Source organism: Astatotilapia calliptera, chromosome 11 (genome assembly GCF_964374335.1).
Source record: "Astatotilapia calliptera chromosome 11, fAstCal68.1, whole genome shotgun sequence".
Taxonomy (NCBI): Eukaryota; Metazoa; Chordata; class Actinopteri; order Cichliformes; family Cichlidae; genus Astatotilapia; species Astatotilapia calliptera.
The window spans coordinates 35,452,218-35,479,720 of NC_137432.1; the positions used below are offsets into that span (position 1 = coordinate 35,452,218).

The 27,503-nt window shown below is 40.0% G+C and overlaps 2 protein-coding genes across 3 annotated transcripts in view; one reads left to right on the top strand and one right to left on the bottom strand.

The window, feature by feature from the left end:
• The window catches only part of paqr6 (progestin and adipoQ receptor family member VI), a 32,266-nt gene extending 25,076 nt beyond the window's left edge, over positions 1-7,190 (top strand). For both annotated transcript variants that reach the window (XM_026185747.2, XM_026185748.2), the window contains exons 6-8: positions 140-236; positions 1,156-1,300; positions 3,553-7,190. In XM_026185747.2, the coding sequence (XP_026041532.1) occupies positions 140-236; positions 1,156-1,300; positions 3,553-3,818 (508 nt within the window). In that variant the 3' untranslated portion in view covers positions 3,819-7,190. The remainder of the gene's footprint in view (positions 1-139; positions 237-1,155; positions 1,301-3,552) is intronic.
• A 1,532-nt stretch (positions 7,191-8,722) lies between these two features.
• Positions 8,723-27,503, bottom strand: part of ntrk1 (neurotrophic tyrosine kinase, receptor, type 1) — a 49,922-nt gene continuing 31,141 nt past the window's right edge. Inside the window, exons 14-17 of the mRNA XM_026185745.2 lie at positions 27,166-27,338; positions 18,909-19,149; positions 16,238-16,396; positions 8,723-10,086 (exon numbers count right to left, since the gene is read on the bottom strand). Of these exons, the coding sequence (XP_026041530.1) occupies positions 9,901-10,086; positions 16,238-16,396; positions 18,909-19,149; positions 27,166-27,338 (759 nt within the window). The 3' untranslated portion in view covers positions 8,723-9,900. The remainder of the gene's footprint in view (positions 10,087-16,237; positions 16,397-18,908; positions 19,150-27,165; positions 27,339-27,503) is intronic.

The window sequence follows — 27,503 nt, forward strand, 5'->3', positions numbered from 1 at the left end:
AATATGATTAGAGGGACTTACTCTTGCATAGCTGTAGGGCTTACATTAGCTTCTCGACAAGTTGGGCTGACACGCGCTACTTTGAAAGGCGAGGAGATGACAAAGTGAAATGATCGCTGCCCTCTGCTGGCCTCCGCAGGTTCCTGGAGTTGCAGTTCCCAAAGAGAAGTAAAGCCCTTCGGACCATAGCATTTGTCGTCCCATTTATTTTTGACACCGTCCCTCTGGTTTACAGGGTAAGTCACGTTAAAGGAGACCGAAAAGTGAAGTGATGGTGCTCACACTCTCTCAGCTCACAGACTTTCACTGTTTCTGACTTTCTACAGCATTTCTGTGTTCAGATGTTTTATAAAATCAACAAATATATAGTCTTCTTTTACTCATCAGCTCAACTCGTACTCGGTTATACCATAGCACCATACACAAAGGTGATGATTCCTTTTATTAATTAATGATCGATATGAAAGGCTGGTCCTGTTCGCTCTGCTGGTCTGTGCTTTCCTCCTGTTTCATTTTTAGGCCTGGCACCAGTGAAAAAAGAGAGGGGGGGGGGGGGTTATATTGGAAGATTCTCATCTTTTTCATCTCGTGAAGGTTTTATTTTATTTCTTTGACACTACAAAGGAGCTGGAAATTGGAGGAAAACCACAGAGTGGGAGTTGCAGACTGTGTGATGTGTTTGTCGTTTCTGTATATATCTGGAGGCAGTAGATTCTTCTCTATATCAAGCTGCTGAGTAATTGAGTTCACAGAGTTTGCTCCGACATCTGAAAGGAAGAAAGTGGCGTATAATACACTTGCATAATTGCATTCTTCTCTTACTTAATTTGACCTTAATTTCCACTCTGAACAAGTATCTTTTTCAAAAGCCACAGCTTGTGTTGGTCTGTTTGTTTGTGTCATTACATAAACGCTGATAAGTGCCACTCTTTAATAATGTAATCGGACTTTGGCTCACTATCCCAGAATCTGATTTCCTTTGTTTATCTAATACAAATGTTTGCCATCAGTTAATTCCCCTAATCACTACACTATTCCTCATTAGTTTGTGCATTATGCAAGTCACTTTTCTGTCTGGGTCAGTAATGCTCCGACAATCAGTGTTAATCTGTGTTTAATCCAATAATAGAATCGGTTTTTTCCCCCTGTGTTTAGATTCTTCTGTGCTGCGGTGGAAGCTGCAGTCCAACCGGCGCCTTGTCCAATCACTGTTACCACCTCCTCTTCGCCTTCCTCACTTGTTTTCTGTTTACCGCCCACCTCCCGGAGAGACTGGCCCCGGGGTGCTTCGACTACTTCGGTACGTCCTTTGGTGGCGCTCAGTACAGCTTGGAACACACTTTCGAAACTTAATGCCAGTTAAAAGACGAAGAAAAATAACCAAATGAGTCTCATTCAAATTCAAGTGCACGTACAAAAGCTTTTGAAGTTTTAGAAGCCTCTGTTTTCATTGAGTTCGCTCCAAGATATGAATACATGTAAGTTTATGAACAATAGTTTGGGAAAGGCCTTTGGGAGGGTCAGCGTTATTCTCTAAGCACCGTGTTCTTTAGTTTGGCCTCCGTGTGGGACTGCAACGCTTACATTTGCCTTCTATTGTCTTTGCTTGTTTTTGAATGTTTTCCCTGCTGGTTGCTGCACAATTGCCGCTAAATAATGGCTCGATATCAAACAGGCTTTGGAATGATGGTGTGTAAACCTGCGCAAACCTTTCTTTGCTCGGTGGATTGTTTTGTTTTCTCTGGTGAGGTTTCACACAAGTGTCATTGTTTCAAACGCCTCTGAAGGCGGACAAAAAGCTGCTGCATTTGTTAATCTTTGAAAAGAAGAGATTTTTAAAGATTTGTTTATTAGGAAATGGTGCTTAGATATTTCTGTGAAGGTTCTCAGTCATCCAGGTCATCGTAGTCAAAGCAGCTTGCAAAGAAAAGCGTCTGGACTTCTTTAAGTTGCTTGAAGACGTTTCACCTCTCATCCGAGAAGCTTCTTCAGTTCTAAGGTCAAATGGTGGAGAGTCCCAGATATAAACCTAGTGGGAGTGACCCCCCACAGAGGGCCAATGTTCACATTTTGGACAGAGAGGACAGATGGTTTGAAAGAGGAGTGAAAGAAGCCATCTATGTCCACTGTGAGCGACCATCTTTGAACAGAGGCGGGGTTTACGACACCAACTCTCTGCCATCTATAATCCAGTTTTGAGATCCCTTCCCAGACGCCTTAACGCCCACTCACATCCTGGGCCATCTGACCTCAGGCCCATGATAAGGTGGGGCCAGGTTTCACAATGAACACACCCGAAACTCTGGCTGATTGGGACCCACGCCCAGTTTCACACCTTGGCTCAGGCAATTAGAGGATCATCAGGGGGTCCTTTTGTCCCTCTGTGGGGGGAAACTCCCACTAGGTTTATATCTGGGACTCTCCACCATTTGACCTTAGAACTGAAGAAGCTTCTCGGATGAGAGGTGAAACGTCTTCAAGCAACTTAAAGAAGTCCAGACGCTTTTCTTTGCAAGCTCCTTTGAGTGCTTAGATATTAAAAAAGGGTCTTTCCCAACTTTTCGAATACAAAAAAAAGAAATTCCAGTTATTCCAGTCCATCATTCCTTTGTTGAAAGAAATATTTCCTGTAGAGCTCCATCAGCTGAGGGTGGTGCTGAATTTACTGGTTATACACTTTTTTACTGGCAGTCTAAGAAGTTTTGTATCTCTCCTCAGCTTCATGGCACGGAAGTGTTTTAGGTACAAACTCTTAAATGTCTTAAATGATATATTCAGTGTTTTGTGTGTTAAGCGTCTCCAAAACATAAGCTCCTGATGATCCACACCATCTCCAACACTTGGAGCGTGCATCCCTTTAGGACTCAACGACGAGTGAAATAAAGTATCAAATATTTCAACAATGTTCACAGCAGAGTTATTTAAGGACTATTGAAAATTGCACATTGCCTCCCGGTCCTCAGAGGATAGCCTTATTCCTGCTTCTTCTTTTCTCTAATATGTGGAGTGTTATCATTCCCGGCTTAGGACAGTGTATCATACAGCTTTATGATGGCTTTGTTGACAGGACTGTAACCCTATGAATCACGAGATGGTTTAGTCAAAGGTTCAAACATCAAAGGAGCTTGCAAAGAAAAGTGTCTGGACTTCTTTAAGTTACTTGAAGACGTTTCACCTCTCATCTGAGAAGCTTCTTCAGTTCTAAGGTCAAATGGTGGAGAGTTTAAATCTGGGACTCTCCACCATTTGACCTTAGAACTGAAGAAGCTTCTCAAATGAGAGGTGAAACGTCTTCAAGTAACTTAAAGAATTCCAGACGCTTTTCTTTGCAAGCTCCTTTGAGTACAATGACCTGGATGACTGAGAACCTTCACAGACACAAAGCTTCAAACCACATCAAAAACCCAGTCTAAGCAAACGAGGATTACTTTAAACTGTGAATAATTCAAAGCTGCTCTGGATAGTAGCGACGCCATAGTTTTACTGTTGGACTCGCCCATTCAGTTCGGCGACTTGACTCGACTGTTTTTGTTTCATCTTTCCTTCCCAAAGGCCACAGCCACCAGCTCTTCCACGTCAGCGCTGTGGTGGGGTCCCACTTCCAGATGGAGGGTGTGATCGCAGACATGACATCGCGGAGGACGTGGCTCCTGAACCACGGAATGATGCCATCTTTTCTTGGGACCATCGGGGCACTCGCCATCAGCCTCGCCATCAACCTCGGAATAATCGGCATTTTCAGCGCCCCGCTGCTCTGGAAACCGTGCCGCAGCCCCAACCAGCCACACTCATCCACCTGCGGGTGCAAGGAGCAGTGAGGGCGGGGCGTTTTCCGCCTCATAAAAGCTGATTCGCTTTCCAAAGGAAAGGTTCAGTGGTTTGTCTGTCTCAGCAACTACAGTTGACAGTAGTGCTTGTTTAACACCTTTAGTTTCTCACTTTATATTCCATGTCCCGGCAGCGTTGCACGTCTGACGTGTTCGTGTGTTTACGCAGAAGCTGAGGACCCAGACACTGTTATCAAAGCCTTTTTCTGGTGTTAATGGAAGTGAGGCTGAAAACACATCTACCAATGATTGTTTGTTTTTATGCTTCTCATTGCTGACTTATATGAAAAAGGCTCTGGGTTGAAGGAAGCAAGCTGTGGTAACACGACACCTAAGTGCCTGTTTGCAGTGGATCACTACAAGCTTCAAACTGGAAACAATGTCACAATTTGCAGGGATTCTTTTTTTAATTAACAGCGTCAGAAACTCTGTTTCTGTTATTCAGTGATTATTGAAATATTCTCTGTAACTGGACACATTGGTCAGTGAAGTTGTCCTGTGCGTTAAAGCAGCATGGACAACACATGTTCACCTCTTCATAAGGTGATGCAGACTGGATTGCCGGCTCTTATATATCTACCTATTGATTCCACTCTGACTGGCATTGATTTGCAGACCAGTGTGGTTCTCTTTCTGATTGCCTGCCTTTATTATGAACCCTACAATCTGCCACAGGTTACAGTGCTGCGGTGATTAAAAGACAGGTACCATTTTTATAACCATTTGGTGTTCCCATGGCAACACTATAGTGGCCTCATGCCCCCTGAAGGTCTTCAACAATTTTATGTTCTGAGCAAATGGCACCATTTTTACCTTTCCATCACGTCTCATAAGATCCACTCTGAACTATCAGGTAAAGCGGGGAAAAGCACTTAAAATTACAAGCAAAAAATAAATACATAAATAAAACCAGTTTGTAATATTTCGAATCTGGAGAAATTTCCAGCATGTGTGGTTTATAATAACTACTGGTTGAATTAAGAGGAATGGAGGGAGGAGAGATGTATAGTTAGCTAGCCATAGCCTGGGATGATATTAATGTGGGAGCTTTGTGTTGTTGCAGTATCTGGTGGACTTTGCAAACTATTAACCTTTCCTATACTTTAGGTATCTTGTGACCATTTACCACTCTTCTATTTATAGAATATTTATTGCTTGTTGTAGCTGCATTAACGGAAAGGAAGACAGTTTATTTTTTGTTTTGTTTTTGTATCAGATAGGTGAGCTAACAATAACACTGAAAAGAAGGCCCATCTTATCAAGTAGTTTTGACCATTATTGGGACTCTAAACTGCACTTTGCAGGACCATCTAGATTGGTTTTGTGTGAGCTTCGCAGTTTTGGAGATATCTGCTGAAAAGTTCTCTGCCTTGTCTTGATAAACTGACTTCATATTTGCCTCGTTGTGCTCAGAAATAACTCAGCTGTAATTGTCTCTTTCTAGAAATCACGCCCCTGCAAAACGTTTCACACAGGAACTATTTTCTTTCTGCTATTTTCTACATCTGGTGCTCGTTAACAGAGCTCAGCTGAGGGGTGAAGAGGTCGGTGTTTATACAGTATCACAAATGCACGCTTCCCATCATGGGTGTAGCTTGTAGCTGAAAGAAAGTAGTTCTTACTGTCCTGTAAAACTGGCCACGGCCGTTATTACTGACTAAAACGAGAAAAAAAGAACATTTATTTAATGTCATTTAAGCAATATTTAGTGATTGCAAAACTAAAAAGTCTCTCATTTTAGTCTTTAACAGTGAAATTTGTCACAGGTGTTTCAGTCTTTGGTGTTGACGTGTGTGAGTCAACAAAACTAACAAAAACCAAACTGAAAGCAGATCATCTCTGAAATCTAACTGAAACTGAAATGAAGTGAATTTAAAACTACAATTTCTCTATTTATTTGATTATGATTTGTAGAAAGAGACAGTGCTGCTCAGTTTTCAAAGTATATTTTTTGTGTAATTCAAGCACAAAGCGGCGAATGCCAGTTGGTTCCAGCAGATTTAAGAGAAGCTAATATCTCCAAAACTGGGCCTGACAAATGCAAATAAATTGTATTGCGGCCCCCTTTTTTTTTCTCTTTTGTTCCCAAATAATTTTCAGCCTTTTTTTGACAAAAGGGGGGGGGGGGGGAAGAAATGAGCTGCAGCTGTTGTTATTGTTGTTGTTTTTTTTGTTTTTTTTAAAAAGGCTATTTTGGATATTTCTCACTTGTGTAAAGAGAAATTTACTCCCAATAATGCACAAAAAAACTTGATAAGATCCATTAATCCAACAAGTCATTAATCAACATATAAGGTCGCATAATACTGTTATATAATACAGGATTGAAGCTGGGTCTTACGTTACTAAACCTCTCAGTTGTAGCACTGATGCTCGTCGTGCTTGTACTGTATTAAACCCATTGTTGAGCATTTTTATGGGACAGATTTACATCATCATTACTTCATCATCGCCGTTTACACACGCATCTTTTAACACTCGTGGTGGAGAAGTTGATCAGAGGGCAAATGTATGTGATATTATAGGACTGAGGTGTGTTACAGGTCCATGTCGGACGCTGAAGTAGAAATGTCGGCGGCGAGTGTGTAGAATCACAAAGCGCACACACACATTTATATTAGAGCACTTGTTTTTAAGATGTGTTCGAGGTCAGTGTGCAGAGTATAAAGTCACATCTTCCTTTCCATGGCAGACACTGCCATCGGTGTTCCTTTGTTTTATCTCCTCCCCTGCCAGGCGTGGATCAATTTTATTTTCTCTACAGGCGTCATCTTACAGCATTCCTCTGTTTGAGCCTCTTGATTCTTGGAATTGCATCATTACCGACTTAATGCGATTCTACTAGACTTGTCTGGAAGCCTTTACTTCTGAGCTGGTGTTTGTCTGGGGGGAATTTTCGTGTCATCTTACTCATTCGCAGCCGTTTACTGTTTGCAGACGTGCCAGAGTTCTAAAACTCAGTCATGCTCACGTCATCGTTGTTTTTTTGTTTTTTTCAATCTGCACTTATTTGACCAACGTATCAATGATTTCTCCAGACCAGATCACGGTTACCCTCAGGGCGATAACAGCCGGAAAAGTGAGCACTTGTGGCATTTTTCTAAACACTTTATGGATGGATGTTGAGTGATGAGAAGCGCAAAGACAAGAGTAGGAGGAACCATTGAATTTTAAAAAAGAGGGGCAAAGTTATTGGTGCCTTTTTTTTTTTTTAATGTTTTATACAAGTTTTTCTTTTGATACAAAACACAAACTACTCTTGAAATGTATAAATCCTTATTTGTTCTTTGCCGTGTGTAATTTGTAATTTGCTGCTTTGTTCTACTAGATTTGTGTAATAAATGAAACCTTTTATAAATGGAATTATTGTATGGAGTGATATCAAAAAGCAAACTTTCTTTTCTTTTTTCTTTTTTTTTTTTTCAGTAATCTGATTTCACTTAATGTAACAGTGGAAACTGTACACAAAAGGACTTCCCACATTACCCAGTAATCTGTTAAATATATGCAACTGGTCACTGTGTCTTTATTCACAATTTGTCTTTTCTCGATGAATGACTGCAGATCCTCACTTCAACGTTTGTTGGAATCAGAGCAGTGTGCCTGACTGGCCAGCAGAGGGCAGAACAGTACAGCAAACACATCCTGTTAAGTTTGAGGTGCTCGTCGCTGCTGAGCAGCCTTTATCTGTAAAGAAATGAACCGCAGGCTCAGAGGGAACATTTGTCTGCAGGAAAAACCAGCTGCTGGACGAGAAAATCTGCAGACTTCAAAATGTATTTTGAGTGTTGTTGTTGGAGTCTCAAACCCCCCTCACAGAGGTGATGCGTTTGCTTTTAAAAGCCTTGAATTGAGGGTCAATAATAATAAGACCTTTTAAATGTGGGGATGTGAAATAGTTGTGCGTAGCCATTTGTAAGTGTGAATATTTTTAATCTGCAGATTATCTCACATTACTTCTTCTCAGGTTGTGCAGGTTTCTTCTGCTTTGGTTTGATTCACTAAATCATTTCTCTTCCTGTTCTCTAATCTCTCGCTGCAGGATGGACGGTAAAGCACGTTGAGTGGTTTATTATTAGCAGTAGACCAAAATGAATCGGCACCACCATTATCATGAAGAAATAATTACCATAAGAAATCAATATCCTGTATACATGCATTATATGACTAGGTGGAAGATTGAAAAGGAAAGTATCCTGCTGCAAAGCTCTAATAGGACTTCCATTTTAAAAATGGCCTCATTTCCAGCTTTTATTATACTCATATTCCACATCCAACCAAGGTGGAGCCTCGAGTGCTTATTAAAAAGGTTCATTCTGAAACCACAAATGGAGTCCTTAAGGATAACAGGGACAAGTACTACAGAGTGTACTAATCCTATCTCCCCAGAATCTGCTTGTAAGACACTACAAGAAACAATGAGCCAGACACGGGTCCAAGTGTTTTTCATCCCCCTCCCGGTACGCCAGAGGAGGTCGAGAGAAAGAAGGGGATGATAGCATTACTCACAATCCATTACCACTCCCCGGAGGCGCTCTGCATACGAAGTGATGGAGCGAGGGAGGGTGGTGGTGGTGATGAAGGAAGGGGGCAAGGCAGAGCGATGAAGAGAAAGAGAGAGTTGGGTTTTGGAGGGTGTTTGTTTGCTGGAGGGCCCGCGGTAAAGCAATATGAAACTTGATTATTCCTTTTCAATAACCGTCTGCTGAGCATCCCGTGGAGACGTCGCAGGTTGCTGATTAGTTCGTCAAAATAATAGAAGGCTCTTGAATAGCCTCGTTAAGATGTCTAACTTTAAGTACAGACAGGAGTCCAAATCATTGTTCAGTCTGAAGCATACGATAATGATGGATTGACTGATGCAGAGGGATGTTCCTGCGAACACTGCAGCCTCGTTTTTTTAATCAAGTTTGTTTATTTTTAAGGGCAGACAATATACAAAGTGCTGGAGTAACAATACATGAAGATATATATATATATATATATTTTGTTTTAGACATTAATACAGAGTATATACACTCAGTATGTACACTTAAAGGCATCGCAGGGGTTTACACACCCGGTCTTTCACCCTCTCAATGCCCCATTTGGTGGAATGACAAATGTTACGGTGGTGGGTTCACCTCCAGTTTCACTTTCAGTGCCATCTGTCCTTCTCCTCCTGGAGTCTCGCTTTAACCCATCTGTTACCTCTCGGGGTGTCACCTCCCCACCAGCTTGCCCCCTTACCAAATTTCACTGCAGCACTTTGATTCTGAAGGTCGTTACAGTAGCATGTTAAACATGGCTGATCTGTCCAAAATCCGCTCCTGAGCGAGTCCCAATAGCGGCCGCAGGCTGAAAAGTCGCTCTTTGGAAGTTCATATTTGACAGTAATTAAATGTAAACACAGTCGTTGATATACCAGGAAACGTTTTCACTGCTAACGTCTGACATCTTGTTCTTCTTTTTTTTTCTGAAAAATATTCATATGATACACTCAATCTGACACGTGAGAAACAAAGTTTGGCTGTGACTATCTTATATACATCAATGAAAGCTTTTTTTCTTTGTTTTCTTAATAACCCTCTATATCAAAACTTATCCAAAATCAGTGACGGTACTATACAAATGACTATCTGCTGTACTAAGATCTGTAAAACGAGTTTTTGCTTTCTAAACCAACACAAGCACGTCAGCTAAAAGTCATTTAAAATGTGTCGCAGCTCAGCTGATGAAGGGACTCCAGACACCATGTGGCAGTAGATTCCCAGCAAGAGCCTATGCAGTTATTTTAGTTTTTATCCATGCACGCTCCTCCATCAGACTGATCCCACCTCAGATAAACATTAAACACTTTGGTAAACATGTGACAGGTTTCCAGAGAAGGACGGGGCAGTAACCAGTTAAGGGGTCAAAGTCGAGCTAGAATGAGGCAAAACTGCAGCCAAAAAGGTCAAAGCAGATGTTACTGCCCACGAAGCATCACAGCTGGAAAAGCAGAATGCAGTTGAACTTAAATGAGTAACAGACTAAAGTTTTATATCTCAAATCAAAAATCCAACCTCCCCAGCCTGGTTGGCCCTCGGCCCTTCTAGCCCAGGATATCCAAGTAAACCGGGGGGTTCTTGACCAGGGCCAGCAGACGGCTGTGGATGTCCTTCATGACCATCCTCTGCTGGGGCTCTCTCTGCCAGCAGCCCTGCATCAGCAAGTAGACCTCCTTCGGGCAGGTGCGTGGCCTCTCCAGTTCCCGTCCCTGCGTGATGCATTCAATGGCCTGTGGAACAGGAGGGAAAAATACATTTTTTAATGGCCAGAATAAAAGACGCATTCTTAATCTGTTCTCAGGGCTTCTGTTCACATCGTCTTATTAATGGGCTTTCTAATGGAGTTAGAGCCTACCAGTCCTTTATATCTGAGTCTGATCTAAAAGTTTCACATCAAAAATGAGCAAAACCTTTTTCTTCAGTCATTAATGTTGAGCAGGAAGCAAAGTCTGCAAATGAGAGAAGTTTGACTGCTATAAAGCCTGAAAGTTTTTTAAATACATGCTTACTGCTGTAAAAAGGATCACCTTTTTAAAAATGAACCAAAATGCAACTTAAAATGTAAAGTTTGTTAAATTTATTTCACACACTGAGTACAAGAAACCAGCTTCTGTATGTGAAGGTTCTGTGTTGCATTCACCCATCCAACACAAAGCACAACAATGTGATTGGTCCATTTGTTGTTGTCAGAAGAACAACACAGTGACGTCGCAGCATCATCACCTTTTAGCACCAGTAATTCACTCAGTGAGGGCAGTTTTCTTGTAAATCAGCACCGTGGATCCACTGGCTGCATCGACTCGCTTCCAGCATTGAACATGAAACAAGAAAGCTAACAAAAGCAGCCTGATCAGACATTACAGATCCCATTCAGAAGAAACGTGGGGTTAGAGAATTAATGAATAACATGCTATTAGAATAGTGAGGTGGGCAGGTGGTGGATGTTTGCAAAAGTCTACAGCTGTAAAGCAGGAGGGAGAAGTTGTTTACAGCAAAGTTTAGTTGTTGTTTCTTGTTTATTAGTTTCTATTTAAAAAGAAACAAGCGGTGATGACATGTACTGAGAAGTTTTTTTATACACATAAAAAATTAACCTGTCAACATTGTGAGGAGGGCAGAAGCTATAATATCTTTTTATATTTATCTGTCCAACGCTGATGCAGCTCTGGTCTTGGTTTTTATTTGTTAAACCAAGAAAATCTTTCTCTGACAGTCACGGCTTCACCTGAATACAGCTGAGGATAACAATTATCTGTATGGTGCTAAAAGCACTAAAAACATTTTAAACTCTAGCACTAAGTGTCCTTGGTACTCCCTCCAAACCTCGAGCATGCAAGCACACATTTAGTCTCTAAATGAAATGTTTATGCTGCTCGGTTTATTGCCCAGGATGACAAAGCATCGTTCCTGGAAAGACACGCTGTTTGTTTTTTTAAGTTTAGTACTTCAAAGATGCAAGGCCCTTCTGTAGAATTACTCCGTACTAATAAAAGTTGACCAGTGAGGGTCGTCAGGAATCTCTATGTTTGAAGTTATTATCTTTGTAAGGAGCTGTTAACAATATTAAACATGGCTGTTCATTGCCAGAGTCAAGTTAAATCCTATTTTCAGACCTTTATTTGGTCAGAATGTGAAAATAAGTTCGGATGTAAAACAAACAGAATGCAGCTTTAAATCAATGAAAGCTTATATTTAATTGAAGATACAACTGAAAGTGCAACTCGTATCAACTGCATCACCTCATAGTAAGCTTTTGTGAGCTGAGGAGATCAGTTTCTGTATTTCTGAAAGTTAAATGTGTTTGCTCTCTGTAGGATTTGAGCTGAAAGGAAAGCAGCCTTAAAGGATCCGTCTTGGTGTTTTAAACTTGCATTTGTGGGTGATGTGAAAAACTGTGTTCACCCACAAAGGTTTTCAGATATTTGCCATCTGAAGGTCATTTATTCAGCCTCATCACTTGCAGAGACTTCTCTGGATTCTCTGATGCTTTAATAATAACAAAAGACAGAGGCATGTCATTGTTAGGCTGTGAAACTATTTTTCCACACATGTCATTTACACAGCACTGAAACTCCAACTGATGGAGAAAAGGAAAGATTCTCCTCTGTGAGATGTATCCTTGCATTTTATTTTTTTAAACACGTTACTGTCATCAGATTTAAATATTTAAATATGAGCATTGAATGCTTTGTAATATATAGAGTCGGGGGTTAGATGCTTTGGTAGTCAGTGATAATAACTGGAAAATAAATAAAGTAAAAATACCACAAAGTAGAAACTTACATTTGAATATAGTGAAAGGACCATAAAGAAAAAGACTATTATTCAGTATTACAGCATGGATGTGTACCTGCATGCTGCAGTTGGTAAAACTATTTTTAATAACTGTATACACTGCCTGAAAAATACAACAGCTGATAGACTGATGTTTATAAAAGTTAGTAATAGCAAAAACATTCAAACAAAAAAACCTTTGAAGAGTGAGATAAATGTAAACCTTATAAAGCAAACCTTAAAAGAGCATGCAATAGATTCATTCACGGAGACTTTCTGAACCACCAAATATCTATGTGCTGCACCAAGGACAATATGTTTTAATAAACAGCACAATAACCTCACTATCTACAGATTCACAAATATGTGTCAATTAGCTGTGACCTCGCAGTCAAATGAGAGCCACCGAAATATGAACAACCTCCAGCTCCAACACTAATCGCTGCAATGACTGATTCAGTTCACACGCTCTTGTTGCTTAGTGGATACATCACTGTCGAGGATAAGAGAGAGGATTTCACTGTGCTCTGCGACTCTCTTCTTCATTGTTAACCTCGGCCTGATCCGGTGATCACAAGAGGCCTGTCGCTGCTCAGCCACTTTGCACCAAAATGGCCTATCAATCAGAACGCAGACTCATGCTGTCCGCCGCCGTCACAGCCTGTCACGTCAGTATTTTGGGATGATTTATTTCCACCACTGACTTATTAGGCAACATGATAATTTTACCTGTCCTTCATTGGACGAGACGGATTAGGTTAACGAGGTTACGGCTCATTAGCCAGGGGCAAAAATGAAAGCCAATGAGATTAGAATTGAGTGCAAAGGAAAAGTGATCTACCCTTCTCTTGAAAGGAGAGAGGGCTACAGACTGTAATAGCATCACTGTGGTCACAATGGAGTCCCACTTCTTGGTGGGACTCCATTGACTAGACTGGACCGCCCTTAATTACTATGAATTTATTGATTAGTTTAAGAGCACCGGGTAAAGTATCTGAGACTGTAGTGAAAATGTTTTGTTTTGCAAGTTTAAATTATGTGAAGGCACCAAAACATTTCAGGCTGCTATTTACAGAAGTATTTGCATTAGCGCATGTTCAAGAATGAAGTTACTTCAAGCTGACTTCATTTATTAAAAGAACAAAAGACTCAACAAATTATTTACAAACTCCACACAACAGTGAGAAAAGTTCTTTCTTATGCTCTGATTAAACTTTATATAAACATTGTCTGCCTTTTTTACATCTGCAAGTACGAACCACGACGCAAACTACAATTAGCTTGACTAGCTTGTTACCTTGTTGTTAGCTCGTTGACTAGCTTACCTCGTTTGCTTGTTAAAAAAAAGTGTAACAAAGGAAAAGTAGGCTGTCAAGTTGTGCATAAGTGAAATTTTTTAAAGATTTCAGTTAACTATTTTTCTGTATCCTACTTAATGTTGCTTGCTAGTATATGCTATTAGCAGCACAGTCAGAATCTAAATTAAACATGTTTTCCACAACATGCCAACCACCACTCATGCAGTTTGTTTTAATTGTTTTGACATTATCTTAAGTTGCATCAAAATAAATAGTTGAAATCAAGAAATGTAAGCACAGTGTTGAACTCGAGGCTAAAAAAGTGAAATACTAAAGCCTGAACATGCAGCAAGGAAGCACTCTGCAGAAATCTGGACCTAGCAACTCTTTCTGGGCAAAGCTACATACATTTACACAAACCACATAAAAAGGATATCCAGTTTATGTCCAGCAGTCGTGCATAGTTCATAATCCTTAAAAATAAAGCAATCAGTGAATCCTTGAGGGGTAATAACTGCAGTGAGTGATTTTTCTTTCCTACAAAAACTTTCACATATCATTTTTGGAAACATTTTTAACATTTGGTAAAATTGCTCATTTGAAATCCGACGGAAAATTAGAATGGAGGAGTGATATGATGTGCATGTCTGCATATAAAACATAACGTTCAGAAAAAACCACTGTGAACTGGACGAGACTGCCCAGCATTCATAGCTGTAACTACCGGTAGCTCTAAGGTTACCAAAGTCTGGACCTCAGTAATTAAAAGTAAGTAAATACTGTATGTTGTTATAAATCATGACGTGAGATGGCTTTTATGCATGACTCAGTGAAATGATAACTGGTTGTTGTAAGTATAAGGAGTGAATCAGAGACACAGGAGAGTCAGGGCCGGTAGCCTTCTCCTTTGTGCCATTTTAATTATTTTTTTATTTTTAATTTCATGGTTTTATATTGTTTATAAAACAATTGTCTCTTTTACAGAGGTCTGTAAAAGAGACAAGCTGTATAAAATCAAGTCCTCCGTGTTTAAAATTTATGGTTTTGATTGTATTGCAACTCTAGGACCTTCTAGCACAGGTGCTAACCCTAAAATATTAAACATTACAAGAAAAACAAAATGTGGACCTCTCTAATTTCTAAAGCCTGGTTACACCCATGGCCACACTGTGAATGGTTTTCCTCCTTTCTAGCCAACCAGTGGGACTAAACTAAACTAGTTATTTGCTCCAGCTTCATGTGATTTTCCAATAAATAAGTGCTGTCAGTCTTGTCATCTAAAGAAACTATCAAACCTAACATGTTTGGTCCAGACTTACTTTTCAGTCTGACATAAACTAACACTTCAAAATGTGAAACCTCTCCTTGACCCGGGTCCAGACCAAACAACCAAAGTCTTGGAGGGACTTTAGTCCAGATCCAACTGAAACTTGGTTTTTACACTACTACACCAGCGGTCTCCAACCTTTTTTGCGCCACGGACCGGTTTATGCCCGACAATATTTTCACGGACCGGCCTTTAAGGTGTCGCGGATAAATACAACAAAATAAAACTAGTACCGGTACCGAAAAAAGAAGATTTATTCATAACACACGTGAAAAGACCCAGGAAAACAGAGTTAACGATAAAAACGATAACAAAATAACGCTGAAAACCGATAAAAACCCTGAAAACCATACATTTCACACCTGAGCCTCAACTCTCGCGGACCGGTACCAAACGACTCACAGACCGGGACCGGTACCAAACGACTCACGGACCGGGACCGGTACCGGTCTGAGGCACAGCTCACAGGTGTTTATGGCTGAGTGAGAGAATGCCATCATATAAAGAGGAAGGACTGGCGCTCTATGATAACCCCACAGATGGAGGTTGTCCCACCCTTGACCCCAAATGAACCAATTAATATTCATGTTGTTGCACTGCGCATTTGCACATTAGACTAGTTTTAACAGTGAAGCTGCAAAAATCTACTACTTCTTGTTAATTTAATAAATATTTATTTGGTTTATTGTATCCATAACACGAACCAATATGGAATCTGTTCAGTATTTTCAGAAATTAAGCTTTTTTGGTTATGGTATTTTAGGACACAGTCACCACACTTTCTGAAGCTTTTTCAATTAAATTTGAAGGTCATTTTTATATCCAGGTGACCAATTAAAATTCCATTCATTTAGATTAAAAACTATGTGCTGATTGAAGGCTAACTGGTGCCATCAGGCACATGCCCATCATCAGAACAGTCAGTGTGAAGTACAGAGAGCGCACAACCCATGTAGGTAGAGACAGCAGGATGAAGGTACGTTGCTTTAAGTTCTTCACTGCACTGCGGTGTGAAAGCAAAGCTAACTGGAACAAAACTTTGATAGCACTTTCTATTAAAGCTTAGTAATAAAGTGGTAATAGTAGGGTAAAAAGGCAGAAACAAGAATGATATAATTAATAATAATTTGGTAATTTCTAAGTTATTACGACTCAATTACAAAGTAATAATCAGTTAATAGCCACAGTTATGGGCCCTTATTATCTCATTACATAATGTTAGTGGAATATTACTGTAACCACTGTTGCTACTATGATATTACTTTAATATCAACTGGTCTTACTTTGTAATTGAGGTGTAATAACTTTTACCGCATTATTACACTCTTGTTTCTGCCTCGTTACCCTGCTATTACCACATTATTACATGATTGTATGTGCCTTGTTACCACGCTATTACCACATTATTACCAAGCTGTAATAGAAAGGGCTACCGAAATTTTGCAACGCAATTTTATAATGTTTTTTTCCACTGCAACCCACCTCGCTATTGGACAGCTGATACCATGGCTGTTTCCCATAGGTGAAGATCTCCCAGAGGACCACGCCAAAGCTCCAGATGTCGCTCTCCGTCGTGAACTTCCTGTACATGATGCTCTCAGGGGGCATCCAGCGGATTGGGAGCATTGTACGTCCACCCACCTGAAGATAAAGAACCGAATACTAAGTGAACTTTAATTATGGAAACCTTAATTAGCTTTGTTGATGAGATTAAATATTAAATAGATTTTCCTTTCCACTCATCTTGAGCTGCTTATTACAAGCTGGGAGACCAGCTTGAAATCAAAAATAGGCAGACTGTTTAAAAATTATTACAGTAGTTTCATGCAAAATAAAAAAAGGAAAAGAGATTAACCGCCACAAAAATAATATTAGACAGTCTCTTAGGTTGTAATTTTTATTGCATTTATGAGATCTCAACATGCTGTTAATGAGTAAAACCCTTTCACTGGCACGTGAAAACAGGAATGAACCTTTCTCACTTCTGAAAAAAAAAATCCTGCTGGAACAGATTTGAGCGATTTTCAAATTCTCAAATCCCACCAAGGGGAAGCAACATGAAAAAGTCCAGTGCTATTATTCAGCCGGTTTGACTGTAGTTTTTAAAAGTACACACTCCACAGTCTCTCAAAGGTTATGCTGCGATTTACAGATCCAAAATGCACGACATACTCTGCTCCTGCAGTTTAAATCGCTTCAGGAGAAGACAAAGCACATGTGCTTCTTATCTTAGTGTATTTTTCAGAATATGTATTATGTAGCTTAATCATAATAACCCATTAGTCATTTTTAACAGAATTACAGTTGATTAGGGCATGGTTTTTCTCCTTAGACAACATCATGTTTTCACCCTCACACAAGAAAAATTGAAATATCTCTTCTTACAAGACTAGAGAAGTTCAATATTAGTATTTGATCTATAATACTTCAAAGTACAAATCCAAAACACTGAGTTCAATAAGAGAATTATTATTATACCTATTCATTCTCCTCTCTGAGTTTCAGACAGTTTTTTCTACTCCCGGTTTGTTATGATGCAGCAGAGAGCAGGTGTTCCAAATAGCGGTCATCTCATGAAAAAAGCTCTGGCCGTGAACACAGAAGCCCGAATTACCTGTTCCTGCTCAAATATTTGATTTGGGTGAAGCAGCCAAGCGAGCTCAAACAGTTGCTTTCAGGTAGTGGACGAACTGGTATAAGATAAAAAATGATTATTTTGAACTCTGAATTGTGTTAAGCTGCTTTAACAGACCCAAGGATAAATGTATGAAGATGAAAATGAGGGTAATAAAAGTCAAATAAAACAGTACAGCTGTGTTTACACATGCACTGCAGCCCTCACTTTTCAGAGAAACACAAGACAGAAAGGAAACAATCTTTAACCTGCAGCCTCACTTGTCTGCGTGATGTCAGATTGGGAATTCACAGCTTGTGAGTGGTTGCACTGTTTCCAGATTAAGTATTTCCAGTACCGAGAGCAGATCAGAACCCCTGCTGTGTGTTACATGTGATATAGGAACAGCGCACCTTGATTTGTTTCAAATACATTCACACAGCAGCAGGATAACAGCAGTCTTCAGTTGGGTTTTTAAAAATATACCTAACTATTATTTTTATTGTTTCATATACTGAATTAGAGCTTTTCACACTCACATATTTCACAAGATTATAGTCAAATACTCAGAGTGACAACAAGGGTTTTGCATCTTTAAACTTTTGGCTGGAAGAATATAAGAATATCTTTTGGCTGTATATAAATGATGGCCATGATGGCGCCCGTTGTTTCAAGTCAAGTCCTGTTTCTAACAGTTCAAGCTGAACATTTGCTCATCACCATCGAAGCTTTTGTAAATCACTCTTGATGAGTTGATTGCTAGCGCTACCATCGTTTATTGTCATTTTTCACTTTAATGGTGACCATCATCTACAAAATTAATATCCTTATATTCATTAATGGCTGAAAATAGCAACATAATAAATAAAGATATCAGGAAAATGTTCACTGAGGCCACAACGTGAGAAATAGTTTCACTTTCTCACAGACTTCTTTACAGTTTAACTTCTCTCAAATCTGCTGGCCATTAAAGAATGTAGCATTAATGAACTTCCACACTGGAACTTCTAGTTCTTGCTAACCAGTTAACAGAACTACAGTCTAACACATGCAGGTTTGTGGGGGTATGTACGAGGGAAAAAAGACCCCCAAAAACACAGATGAATTATGTATCATGTAAAATGTATCAAATGAAATCTCTGGGATTCTAAAGAAGTGGAAATCTGGTTTCACTTGTGGAACCAGAATATTATTTGCATGATGTGTCCTCCTGTTGCGACCCAGACTGCAACAAAGAGGGATTAGCCTGGAAACCAACAATGGAGTAATTGCAGTTTGATTGCATGTATTCATGATACGGTTTACATACTTCAAACTTCCTGTTGTTGAAACGTATTAGATCGGCGTCAAACAGTGTTGTTTGCAGTAAACTGAAATAGCTGAAATCTTGCTTTTAATGACAAATACGTCAGAGCAGATAAAACAGAAACAAATGGCAAGGTAGTAGTGAAGTAAAGGAGTAATATTTCTGTCTTGTTTAAATTTACAGTCCCATTAAGAATAACAGTCAAGTATTCCTTTTATGTTTCAGCTGTTTACCCGATAGTAATCTGTGCTGTAGATGTCTCTGGACATGCCGAAGTCTCCGATTTTGACCACCAGACCCTCTCCAACCAGACAGTTGCGAGTTGCCAGGTCACGGTGAACGAAGTGCAGCGATGCGAGGTAGACCATGCCTGAGGCAATCTGAGCAGCGATGTGCAGCATCTGAGGGAGAGTGAGCTCACCCAGTGGGGGCATCTTGGACTCGTCCAGGATGTGAGCGTCAGGGCCGTGAGCTCTACAGGGGGCACAAAAAGGACACACAGCTGCTTTAATCCACATCTGTTGGTCTGAATTTATTTTAATATTTTAGCTTCATCAAAATGTAGGAAGATCGCAAGGTGAAAGTAAAAATACCACAGTTTCAAAATCTACTCAAAAGAATTAGAGGCACAGTGTACCTAATGCATCCAAAGCAAATGTTTTGGTGTGTGTTACACTGATTTATGTGGCATTATTAGACCGTTGATACAGATGCACAAGTGTATAAGCAGCAGTTTATTGTAGCTGGATGAGATAGAGGTGGATTCAGCTTCTTAGTACACAAATAATTAAGTTCTAAGATATTGGGGGTGGGTTTGAGTGCTTTTCAAAACAGTCACAGAATGAGGCTGAGCAGTTCCAAGGAAACACAAAGTTCTGCATTCACTGTGTGGACTTTTCTCTTACTTATATAAAAGATTCTGAGAAGTTTAGAGAGGAAAAGAGTGCACATCTGAAAAGCACTACTCTTTGCAGAAGGTCACACGGAAATAGGTTGGGGGCACTGATATAATCTTTAACAATGTGCTGCACAGTTTTAAAAGTGTCTTTAATGTCAAATCTGAATCTGAAAAGTAATTACTGCTGTCAAAGTAGAGGGGAAAAGTAGAGACAATTTAGTAAAAAGAGTATGAAGTGGATTTACACAACTTGGGTATTTTCAAATAAAAAGTGTATTTCGTTATTTTCCAGACTAAGAGAACAACAGAAAAAAAGTCATATTTTTAAAAAACAAAACTGACTAAAGTTGTCAAGCAGCACAGGCACAGGATGACCCAACTTGTTTGAAGGTTGTCTAGTCTTCAAAAGACTTTATATTGAAGTAAGCAGGATAATAATATTTACATGAAGTGAAAAGGTACATTATTGATACCTTCAGACAAATTTATTCTCTGCATTTGATCTGTTTCAGCAGTAAGTCTGTGCTTTACTGTCACGTAAAGAGCGACTTCAGGTGTCATGCTGCAAATGAGACACCCTAATGAGACTCCTCTTTGTTTATAGTGTACAATACTGTAAGTCATTTCTGCTCATTAACTATTTGATGACCTATTTTCCTTTTCTCTTGAAATGAATACTTTATTAAATGCACTTTTTCTGCATTAGATGGGAACTTCTGACCACTGTGGACCGTAAACTGAATGAACTCGACATGCTGTGATATTCTTCTCTGTTGCTGGTGGCTGTGCAGGTTATCAAACACTTGAATGAGCAATTCAGGCTTTTGTATTTTTTTGCTGTAACTATGGCACCAACCTTGGGTGACCTGAAGGACGATGACCTCAGCACGTAATCTGCAGATTGAACATTTGTGACATATACGAGCTCTCTAGAACTCCCCAGACATGGTGAGCACGACCACACCATAATAAAGCCATTTAACAGTGATGCTTAATCAAAAACACAAGGCTTATAATACGCCTACAATTGATTTGCAATAATGCAATTCAGAGATGCAGAGTGCATTAACTCTTCATGGTTTTCGTGGACCATAAACACCCACTCTCACGTCCAACTCCTGCCTAAATGAGCAAATCACAGCTGATGTGTCTCCATCCATCCTAATATCTCTCCTCTCCACTTTGTCCCCTCCTTACAAAGGAAGTTGTCTATACAATCACTATTAGTTTAAAAGGCAGGTGGCAGGGTGGGAAAGCAGCTGCATTGTGGGGTCTCTCGGACATCTCACCCATGCTGTCTGCTGAAAATGCGATTTCCATCCCTTCGTGAACATATATCTCGGGAAAAGTCTGTTCGCGCGCCTCTCTGTGTGTTTTCATTTCCAATCTGCCTCCTGTGGAGGACACCTGGCAGACAGCATCAGCGCCGTCTGCTCTAATCGTAGCGTCAGATGGTTGCCCAGGTGCCAAGTGAGCGCTATTCAGCACTGACCCTTCTCCTCCAGCTCCCCCCAGAGGTTTGCAAAGGTTTTTTAAATGATTGAAAAACAGATTTTGAAGCTCTTCTGTCACCATGTTATGCAACAATTCAAGTGTTATCATTTGTTATCATTACCTAATTTGCCACATAACCCCTTCTCCAGATAAAAAAATCAGTTCATTGCACAGTTCAAGGAATCTTCTCTATTTCTATCCAAGTGCTAAAACACTTGGATAGTTGAAATTCACTCTCATTTAAGATTATTGATGCGAGGACTTCTTATAAATAATAATAACTGACCCATGCCTTGACATGTTGTGAGTTATCCAGGAGATTCAGCTTTTACATTTCTCTCTCTTTGTCTCTCCTTCAGTGTCTTCGGTTACTTTTCTTGTGATGGTATGAATGTTTGGCTTGAGTTCTTGTATGTCTGTGTTTTTCACTCATCTGTGAGTCACTCTTTGCCTCCCTGGGTAATAATTTGCATCTCTTTATCCATACTGTAAATTTACAATGCTGTTTTTACTGGTGGGTTGCTATCACTTGTAAGGCACCAGTGGCTCACCTAAGGGCCCTGGGAATGGTTTATATACACAGTGTTTTATGTATAGTATGCAATTTTAATCAGAAAACATTTCTTCTTCTACAACACGCACAATCCCCCACCCGTCACGTACACAGTAACAATTATTTTCTTGTCAGCAGTCACTCAAATGAATTATGTGGCTCTCAGTTGTTTTTACATCACATTTGATAAAAACCACAGTGTTTTTTCACATTATTGTTCGAGCTGGTAAAAATCGAACCATGCAGCAACATCTGTGCGTGAAGAAATGAAGGCACCGCCAGAGCGGCAGAGAAACTGCAGTTCCTCTGATGGACACTTGTCATGTCCTCATGTGACATTGGTGCTTTTCAGGGCATTTTAAATGCAATGATCACACATAAGTTTGCTCACTTTGTGGTTAATTCTATTAACAGACCATCCATGAAGTCTTTGCTCTTGTTTTGGTGAGTTAAACTCGAGTACTGTATTTTCTGTGTTACGTAGAATTAATTAGGCAGGTATCCTTGTTCAAATAAGTCATACTATTTTTTTTCTTTTGCTGATAAAGCTGAAATCTTTGCTACATTCCTCTTTTATGCAGACATTTTTGGATCCAATACCAAGCTGCACATGCAGGATTTGAATGGAAAAGGCAAACAGGCTAAAAGTACTGAGCTAATTTAGTCAGTTTCCTGCCACTGAGGTAAACAGAAACCAAATTACAAGGAACCTGACTAGACAGGAGTGTATTATTGCTTTCAGTTCTTTTGGTCGGTCTGCATTTTCTGTAAAGGCTGTGAAACACTGTACGCATCAACATCAGAGAGCAGAATACAAATTTCAAACATCAGTTTTATCAGCATTGATTTGGTTTGATTCTCCTGTTTCCACCTTGCTTTCCTTTTGTATGAGTTTTCTGTTATGTTTTTTTCTTCTTTCTAACTTTTATTTGTTTCTATAATGTTGATGTAATATATTGTTTTGTTTTTAGGTTGCTTTTAAGATCTAGTTGGGGACTACAGATGAAAACTAGCCCATGGCTAACTCTGGTGCATTTACAGAAATGCTTATTGATGAGTTTTGTCCATAAATGTAAATAAATAAATAAATAAAACACCAATCTTTATCTAGCAAACCAGTGGAGGCGTTTTCTGCGGTACGCATCTAAACAATAATGTGGCTAAAATGTTATTTCAGGACTACAAAATTAGGCCATCCCCTTATTCACCCCATCCTCCCCTCCCAGGTCTCCCTGCTGGATGTGTGGACATATTTAGCTTCACAAACCTCTCAAACAACATTTACATGTGTGACTAAGGAGATGCACACCAGCTTACAAGTCTCTAGCTTCCTCCTCACAGTGCCAACTGTTAACTGCGTGAATGACATACAGGTGAAGGTTTTAGCTTGCTGACAAAGAAAATTATGACAAAGAATACAAAGCACCTTTTATATCTAATGAAATGAAAACAAGACTACAATACATCTACCTGGCATGGAAATTAACAGACTAAAATGCTTTTGGTGTAATATCTGGTTCTTGTTGTTTGTCAGCTGCTTTGGTTCGAGTGTTTTAATATGTGAATAAAGTTTGGTCAGTTTTTCTTAGAGCAGATGGGTCCAGTGTTGGTGAGTTTCAACACTGGAATGAAATTAATTTCTTCCTGTTTCAAATTCAGCAAACTGGTCCATACATTTACCGACACATTAGGTTCACAGAATCGTAAGAGGAAGGGAATGGAAGAGAAATTATGATGTAAAATAATTAATAGATGATGTTAAAGGTGAGCTGGTAATTCATGTGAAATGCTTGACTTGAAAAGAAACACACGCCAAATTTCAGAGAGATTTAAAACCACCCTGGCTATTTCTGGGTCTCCAAATCATCTAAACACCGTTCAAACAGGACCTCGGAAACCTTACAGTGTGGAGAGAGAGGAAACGCAGCCGCCTCAAAAATATCAAATATAATAGTCTGTGAAGTCGAGCACAAACACTTCCACGGCTGTCCTCATGACTCCTTGTGGCATTTCTACTTAAACACACAAAATCCACCGATACGCCGAGTGACCGGCGGAACCGCACATGCTGCACTGAGGTCAGCTGAGTGGGTTTAACTTTTAAACACACATCAAGTTTGAGTGATAAAAGCAGTGCAGCTCACAGATGGCAGCTTTTAAAGAGCTGCAGTCATTTATCTGTGTGAGCGAGTCCCATTTTCAACATCTGAAGCACATCTAAAAGCAGTATATGATCATTTAACAAATTACATATTATGATGTTGTTGTAAACAGATTCAAGTGTTGGTACTTGTGTAAGTGGAGGTTGGCGCACAAAAAGATAACGTATGACAACACTGTAAAACAGTTACATGATGTAAAATACGTCTAACTGCTAACAAAGACTCTACATTAAATTAATAAACAGGTTTAAATAGCTTTTAACTACATTTATAGTTTAAAAAATGTGAAATGTTTGCAGAGCGCTTATAAACCAGGTGGTTCTGACCTGCAGGGGCTTAATGGATATAACCAGCAGGGGGGAAGTGAGGGCTGAGACAATGGGAAACACAGTTTTTAATTCTTTGGTCTTAAAAAGCAGGTAATGAAAAATGAAAAACACCTGAGGTCCAGACTCAAATATTTAAAACTAGGATATTCAGTACTAGAGATGGACCGATCCGATATTACGTATCGGTATCGGTCTGATACTGACATAATTACTGGATCGGATATCGGAGAGAAATTAAAAATTTAATCCGATCCATTAAATATCAAAAAAGCACCTCACAAAACTTGCAACAGGGCGTAACTCTCCTCATAACCGTAGCACGTCGGAGCCGTGTGCTCACCTGATCAGCTGTGTGTATTTGTAGCCTTGCTACCAAACCGGCATTTCATCTCCGAGAAAGTTATCCCAGAGAGAAGTAAAGCAAGTGTGTAAGTTCATCTCTGAATGTTTATAAAGCATTCCCACGTTAAGCTTAACAACCGATATATGGAGCGACTGCCTCTCTCTCCCTCCCTCTCCTGCTGCTACTTCAATCATGAAACTGATCAATGATCAGCTGATCGGCTTTTCTGTCGCAAGTCCGTGTCTCTTCTTTGTTTTTGGCCCACTTTGCACCAGAAAGAGGAAACCAGCGGCTGAACAACAGCACCACGTTTAAGCTTGATAAGCTGTTGTTAGAATTTATTTAATATTACTTTCTACACCAGGATCTTTTTCTACGTAGCTGACGCTGGTAACTGTGCAGGGGCGGATCTAGCAAAGTTTAGCCTGGGGGGCCGATAGGGCATTAACTGGGAAAAGGGGGCACAAAGACATGCATTTCTTTGGGAATCGCATCTGTAACCGGAAGGTCGCCGGTTCGATCCCTGGGCTCTCTGTCCTGGTCGTTGTGTCCTTGGGCAAGACACTTTACCCTACCGCCTACTGGTGTTGGCCAGAGGGGCCGATGGCGCGATATGGCAGCCTCGCTTCTGTCAGTCTGCCCCAGGGCAGCTGTGGCTACAACTGTAGCTGCCTCCACCAGTGTGTGAATGAATAGTGGCATTGTAAAGCGCTTTGGGTGCCTAGAAAAGCGCTATATAAATCCAATCCATTATTATTATTTTCCACATTTTTTATATCCTGAAAATTATAAAGTTCATTTCTTTCTTGTGAGTCTCCACATGACCATAACAGGCAGCGCCAGGTGAAAGTCGGTGTTACTACTTTGGACTCAAACACAGCATTTAGAGAAATATTCAGACGTTTTGTTATGATACTCAAAACTGAGTGTGGTGCATCCTGCTTCTATCAGTGTTCCTACTTGCACAACTTTACTCCACCTGTGCTTGACTGAATTTAATGGGCATAATTAGGAAAAGAACAGATGCTGTAAGGTTTCAAACTGCAGCCCCCAAAAAACAGGATATTCCTTAAGTGATTCTCAAATGGAGGAAGTTTGGAGGACGTTTCTCTTTTTGGAGATGGAATGAGCCAGAGTGCAGCACTCCTCTACTCCCCGCTTTATGGTAGAGATGGCCATACGGAAGCCCTTCCTCACTAAAAGACAATTGACAGTCTGCTGGGAGTTTCCTAAAAGGCACCTAAAAGACTTCCAGACCACAAAAAACAAGTCCTCCGGTCTGATCAAACAAAGACTGAACCACTTGGCCACATTTCCCATCAGCACATGCGGAGGAAGCCAAAAGCTGAGCTCAATAACACTATCCCTATAGTCAAACAGTGAAAGCAGCTTAACAGTGTTTCTGTCTGCAACAAGACCAGGATAATATAAGTATTCATACCTATTCAGCCCACACAAGATAAAGGTAAAGATGGAAAAACAGAGAGTAATCTCGAATGAAAACTCTCAGGCTGAGGGGAAGATTTACATTTCCCCAAAGCAGTCAGAAAAACACAGAAGTAGTTTTGTGTGCCAGAAGCATCTTGTGCATCTCTGCTCAAAAACTCACTGAGCTGCCTGGCAAAGCTTGGACAATTCTCCCAAAAAGGAAAGCAGGAACCTCCAAAACGTTGTGCCAAATTTGTAGAATTGTTCAAAGAAGGCTTCAGTTTTTACCGCATGTTGGGAGGGTCTCGATATATGTGAAGGCCTGAAAATAAAAAACTAGTCCCAGTGAAACCGTTGGGACAGTGATGACCTCTGCCTGCTAATGTTTCTGGGTGTTTTGGCTTTATGATGTGCAGCATCAGCACAGTGCAGACAGTGTGTACACATAAAGTCTTTCCTTATCTGGAGAGACAATGTGAGAGAGCTTACGAAACTCTGGGGGAGTAGAGTTTTCTTTGATATCAAGTGAAATTAGTAAAAAAACTAATAAATGTATCAATATTTCATACTATTCACCTCAATGATTCTTACACAAGGGCAAATCTGATCTCCTGATGAATTCAATGACAAACTGCTTTATCCAAGTACTAATGGGAGGGTATGAGTACTCTCTTAGTCTTTTATGAAGTTTAGATGAAATAATTGTAAAAGCTGAATCAAGCATCAAATGAGTCTGAAACATAGCAACATGTGAAAAAACCTACAAACCTTCCAAATGCAGTAAATCAGCCGAACAAATCAGCAAACATTCACATGTCACAGCCAGAAACAGTTTTTCTTTTAGCACTTGCTCTTTAAAAATACTTCAGCTTGTAAATGGCAGCAATTAATCAAGGATAAAACATTTACTTAATCAAATAATTGATTAATCAGCTATTCATCTTAGCTTTAGTGATGACTGAATCATATTTATCTGCTTCCGTTTGTGTTGCTGCTGTAACACTGTCACACTTTGATGGCTCGCTGAGACACTTTCTTACTGAGATTTTCGGGGCTTCTGACGAGTCTGCTGTGAAAAAAGGCAATGAGGTGTTTGTAATAACTTCTTTTGTTGCCGCCTCTGCTGCCTTTCATCCAGTACTTTTTCTGAGCCACACAGACGAGGAACATATTCAAAGGCTAATATTTGTTGGGAAAATCTACAACACACTTTATGATCACAGAAAGGATCAGCATTTTGTTCAGCAGGCATGGTCTGATGTGGAGTTTGTACTGTTACATACCGAAGAAAGCGGTTCAGGTCTCCGTGCCTCATGTATTCAAACACCATGGCCAGCGGCTCTCCGTCGGTACAGACGCCGTAGAACCGCACAATGTGCTGGTGTTGGAGCACCGTCAGCAGCTCCGCCTCCCGCTGGAAGTCCTGCCGGGTGGACTCATTTGCGTCCTTCAGAGTCTGTGAATACGTGCAGATTGTACTTTTCCAATAACACTAGAAGCTATATTGTAGTAAACAATTGACCAGGCACTCAGCTGCAGCTCTGGTCCTTATTTACTGCTTTTTTGGGGGGTCAAAAAGGAACAACACTGTATTCAAATTCAGTCTTCTTTACTGTGATGT